Consider the following 4,944-nt stretch of genomic DNA (forward strand, 5'->3'; position numbering starts at 1 on the left):
CTTGCACTTGCACATTTAACAAACAAAAAACCGATCGAGTACTCTAAGCAGAACAGCGAGAAGAGTGGTGTCAGGAAGCCTCACACAGGAAGTCCTGTGAAGACGGAGCGAACACTGTCCACTGTGTCAAACGCTGCTCAGAAGGCAGGCAGACAAGAACAAAGCACTGACCTCTGGCCCAGGCAGCACGGAGGTCACCGGCGCTGTGAAAACGTTTCTTCCCCGAGTGACTCTGAATATACTCAATCACCTCTCTGAACATCAATTCCTCGTGGGCAATGGCATGAACCCACCAAGCAGACTGACTACACAAGTGACAGGCCTAGCCCACCGGGAGGCAGGCGGCAATGTCAGTCTCGGTCAAACCTCCTGACTGGGGCCCTGATCACAGCGCTGCTTGGCAAGGCCAGTGTTTACCATCAAATGCTCTTTGCTGTTTAAAAGTCTACTTCCACTTTCACTCCAAACGGTCATAGCTAGAACATCTGCGTTACTCGAAAGGGAAGAGCACGCCTGAGAGGAGGCTCGCACCTTCATGAACACCTTCATCAGCACCCGGAAGTGCGTGCTGTCGGCACCACTGAGTATGATCTCGAAGAGCCCGATGAGCAAGCGCAGGTAGTCTCTGCCGTCTTCCTCCAGGTGGTCAGGGTTCCACCACACGCCACCTACATGTATGTGACGAAAAAGACTGTGCGTGACTGATGTGAACGCTGCTGGGCCTTTTCACTCAGCACAAGCCCAGTCTTGGATCCAAGAATTCCGTTCCCCGGGGTATCACATTCAAAAGATTCCCACCTTGTCCTACCTTTAGGAAAGGATTTAGGCGCCTTCAGTGCATGAATAAAGTTTTTCAGCGAGAACAGGAGTAACACCGAGTCCTCCACGGCAATCCTCTGGGCAGTGCGGACCTGCTGGATGTAATGTGCCCACAGCTGCACTGGCATCCCTCTGTCCAGCACCAGCTCAGCATGCCATTCCGGGGGCACTTCCTGAAATGGCAAGGAAGCAAAGACAGCAGATTTAAAGCGGCCCACAGGTGGACTGCAATGATGTATGCGGCTGAATAATATGGGAACTTCGGTCTGTATCTGAATTTAGGTGAGGATAACTTGAATCAGGTTTTTAAAGAGGTCTACATGTTCACAAGACAGAAATGCTTTAACCATGGCCTCACTTTACCTACGTTTTCTTTTTTTTTTTTTTAATATATTTTATTGATTTTTTTACAGAGAGGAAGGGAGAAGGATAGAGTTAGAAACATCGATGAGAGAGAAACATCGATTCAGCTGCCTCCTGCACACCCCCTACTGGGGATGTGTCGGCAACCAAGGTACATGCCCTTGACCGGAATCGAACCTGGGACCCTTCAGTCCGCAGGCCGACACTCTATCCACTGAGCCAAACCGGCCAGGGCTACCTAGGTTTTCTTAAAGTGCCAGCTCTAAAAACAAACGTGGTCTATATAAATTGTGTTTATGAAACGGCACCTCTCTAAACAGAAAGAGGAGTTGCATTCCCAGGAGATCCGTAAATGGACTGTTCTCCTTTCTCAGTTTTACTGCCAACCTGAAGACGATACTTGGTAATATCTCCACCCCTGCAGGTGATACTAAACAAGTACCAAACTGCCACAGTCTTTAGGAATTATACTGTACATGCCAAGAGGAGGCAGGAAAAAAGGTGCAGGAAAATGATAAGACGCTGCACACAGGCGCGTGCAGAGTAGTAACTTGGACAAGAACAGTCCGAAGCCAGACTCACATGGTACAGTCGTCAGTGAATTCTTGGCTCAATGGGCTGCCACGGCCAGAAGGTGCTCATGACTCGTAGGAAGGGGATTAAATATGTAATAGAGAATCACCGTCCCTACATATATCGAAAACACTCAACTTGCCCACCCTTTTGCACTGAGAACAAATACAGTCCAGGCCACAGCACTTTTACAAAAGATAACGAAGAAGTTAAAAAGGGCCTACCTGGGCTAACTCTTTAAAAAGTAAAGATTTATTCCTTTACAGTTTACATAACTTTAGCTATCTGTGGCCATAACCAGAACTTACAAAATCCTAAGGGTACCTGTCAATGTGAAAAAGATGTAATTCGTTTGGAGGACAATTAACAAAATACTATTATATAGGGAAGGTATTATTTTTTGTTGTTGTTGTTTTGTGCTTTGTTTTTATTTGCTTTTTTTTTGGCGACTGTCTGAAATTTCTATAACCTTGCTCCGGATGCAGCAGGGCAAGGCCTCAAACCGTTCCAAAATGTTCTAGCAAGCACTGTAGGAATGCACAGGGTCACCCCAGACCCAAGCACGCTGGAGGCTTGCAGCCTAGGGCAGATAGCAAAAGAAACAATCTATCACCTCAAGATGTGGTATTAAGTAAAGATATAAACTAGTAACTTAGGAACACTCAGAGACAGCAGTAGGCCTGTGAGAGCCAAGTCTAACATAACACAGAAGGTCTATTTCCAGTAAACGGAGCACCAGGAGTCTTTTGTTCAAGCACGGACACATCCAGTGAATTCTCCACCACTAAAGGCAGTCAGGTGCAGCTTAACTAACTACCCAGTAAAGATGACAGACACAACACTGTGACCTTGAAATCTAGAATTTTCTGCAAAAGGAAGAAAGCACCGGATCCACTCTCTACGGCTGCCAAGGCTGCTCCACATTCTCTCCAGCCCCGAGCAGCCAGCACCTGGGCCTCCCGACGGCCAGGCCACTGGCCGCTCCACTCATCACGCAGCTTCCCAGCACGGCGCCTCCTTACCACTGCAGTCATGGCACTTTCCAGCTTCTTTACTTTTTTCTGCAGCAAACTGAAGGCTCTTATCGCAAATGGAAAGTGAGTTCCTTTTGAAGATGAACAGCAAGAGACGAGCACGCCCGTGACCACGTGAAAAGTCACTTTCTGCTTCAGGCTAAAGCACTCCTTTTCCGCAACGCTGATTAAATCCTCCACCTTCGAAAACAGACAGGGTCCATGACTGGTCGCTCTTGGTTTGCGCCAATTTGCTCTCCCTAAGGCCTACCTAGGTATTGTGTTTTGCATGTCAAGTCAGATGACAAACATAAAACATGAAAATAGTAGTAAGTACTAATTTCTAAGTAATTACAAAAATAATAAATTTCAGAAATTATAATGAACATAACTGTACTTGCCAATTGGATAAATGTTTTTAAATCACAAACCCAAATACCTTTAAAAGGGTATATTTTCTACATCAAAAGAAATTTTCTCCTCCTTTAGATATTTTGCTATTTTAACAAAAATATAACTTTAATATTTTAAATGAGGGGGGGGGAAGGAAGTGAAAAAGTATATATTATTCTTTCTGGCCCAATATGGAATCACAATGAAATAAATTAATAAAATGTTAAGGATTTTTAAAATCTGCAGAATATACGATACAACACTATATATGCCTAGAGCAAAACAAATTACTCAAGAATGCAAAAGTTATATTAATAAAATAAATTTAAAAAAGAAGAATCCAGTAAAGCAAATACGAAAAATCAAGTAAGATTACAAGAATGAAATCTGGGCGATGAACTTCAGCAGCAGACATACCAGCTTTAACACTGAAGAAGGATCCTCTGAATTTATATTGTCAGCCAACAACTCAATCATCTTCTGATTTGCTATACCAATTAGTTTGCCGGATTTTGTGCTTTTAATCACATTTTCAAGAGCTGTAAAAAAAAAAAAAATTTAAACACAGGGCTCTTATGCCACCTAAAGAATCATGTAGAGTTAAGGAACCTAAGGAAAAATTTTACAATTTTCCTATAAAAGGTTTGCTTTTTATTTTTCCTTTTACACAATTCTGAACTTGTGAGTCAGTTTCTTTCTCATTTTATATATTTTATCTTAGCAAAAAAATTTTAATCTTGCTGGCATACAATAAACATGATTTCAAATAACAAGTATAGCCAATTTTTAAGTGTACTTATCTTCTTTTTAAAGTGTTATCTGTTCATTTTTTCTAAAAAGCGACTGAATTTCTCACCTGCTTTCCAGCCTCTTAGCACAGGGTGCAGAGAGCAAATTCCTGACTTGGATAAATAAATAGCGAGTTTCGTCTCGGCCGACTCCAGGTCATCACTGTCTATGACCATGAATGGAAGCAGATGCACCACCACCTGGTTTGCCAACTCATCGTTTCCACTCAGCATCTCTTCTTTAATCAGTATGTCGGCTGCCGCCTCAAGGACCTCATACCTAAAACATAAAAGCACGTTTGGCTCAGACACACCTCAGAGACTTCAATTCAGCAAAAAATCATTACATTGTTCCAGCTCCAGTGACATCCTCGTCTCCGCATTAAATACGTTATTCAGGAACACCAGGATGAGCACTTAAAATCCAGGCTAATAAAGGAATTATTTGGGACAGTAATTTTAAACTAACTGTCAAGCCTTTTTTTTTTTTTGAGAAATCACATTAGGTTAATATAGATAAAACTTATCACAATATATATATCTTATCTCCACTAGAAATCAGAAATTCATTCATGAGTTCAAAAATTCTCTGAACACATACTACGTGCTAAGAATTAAATACAATACCCTGCAAATACGTTCTCTTTCTCTAAGGAGCTTAGTGGTTGAGCATCAAAGCATGAACCAGAGGTCACAGTTCCATTCCCAGTCAGGGCACATGCCCGGGTTGTGGGCTCAATCACTAGTAGGGGGCATGCAGGAGGCAGCCAATGATTCTCTCTCATCACTGATGTTTCTATCTCTCCTTCCCTGTCCCTTCCTCTCTGAAATCAATAAAAATATATTTAAAAAAGAATTTCACCAACTCAAAAGTGTATGAGGAGAAAGAAATACATACCATGCTCTATTTTTTGAAAGTTCTGCTCTTTGAAAGAGATTCAGAAGATTTGAAACAGTCACTTCTGGACTAAAGTGGCTCTTGAAAATCTAGGGAA

The 4,944-nt window shown here is 42.4% G+C and overlaps 1 protein-coding gene across 1 annotated transcript in view; it reads right to left on the reverse strand.

Moving 5' to 3' along the window:
• The window catches only part of HEATR1 (HEAT repeat containing 1), a 51,838-nt gene that overhangs the window by 37,817 nt on the left and 9,077 nt on the right, over positions 1-4,944 (reverse strand). The window contains 6 exon segments of the mRNA XM_006761308.2: positions 532-668; positions 809-992; positions 2,778-2,969; positions 3,579-3,700; positions 4,018-4,229; positions 4,848-4,936. Of these exon segments, the coding sequence (XP_006761371.1) occupies positions 532-668; positions 809-992; positions 2,778-2,969; positions 3,579-3,700; positions 4,018-4,229; positions 4,848-4,936 (936 nt within the window).

Source organism: Myotis davidii, unplaced genomic scaffold (genome assembly GCF_000327345.1).
Source record: "Myotis davidii unplaced genomic scaffold, ASM32734v1 scaffold174, whole genome shotgun sequence".
Lineage (NCBI taxonomy): Eukaryota > Metazoa > Chordata > Mammalia > Chiroptera > Vespertilionidae > Myotis > Myotis davidii.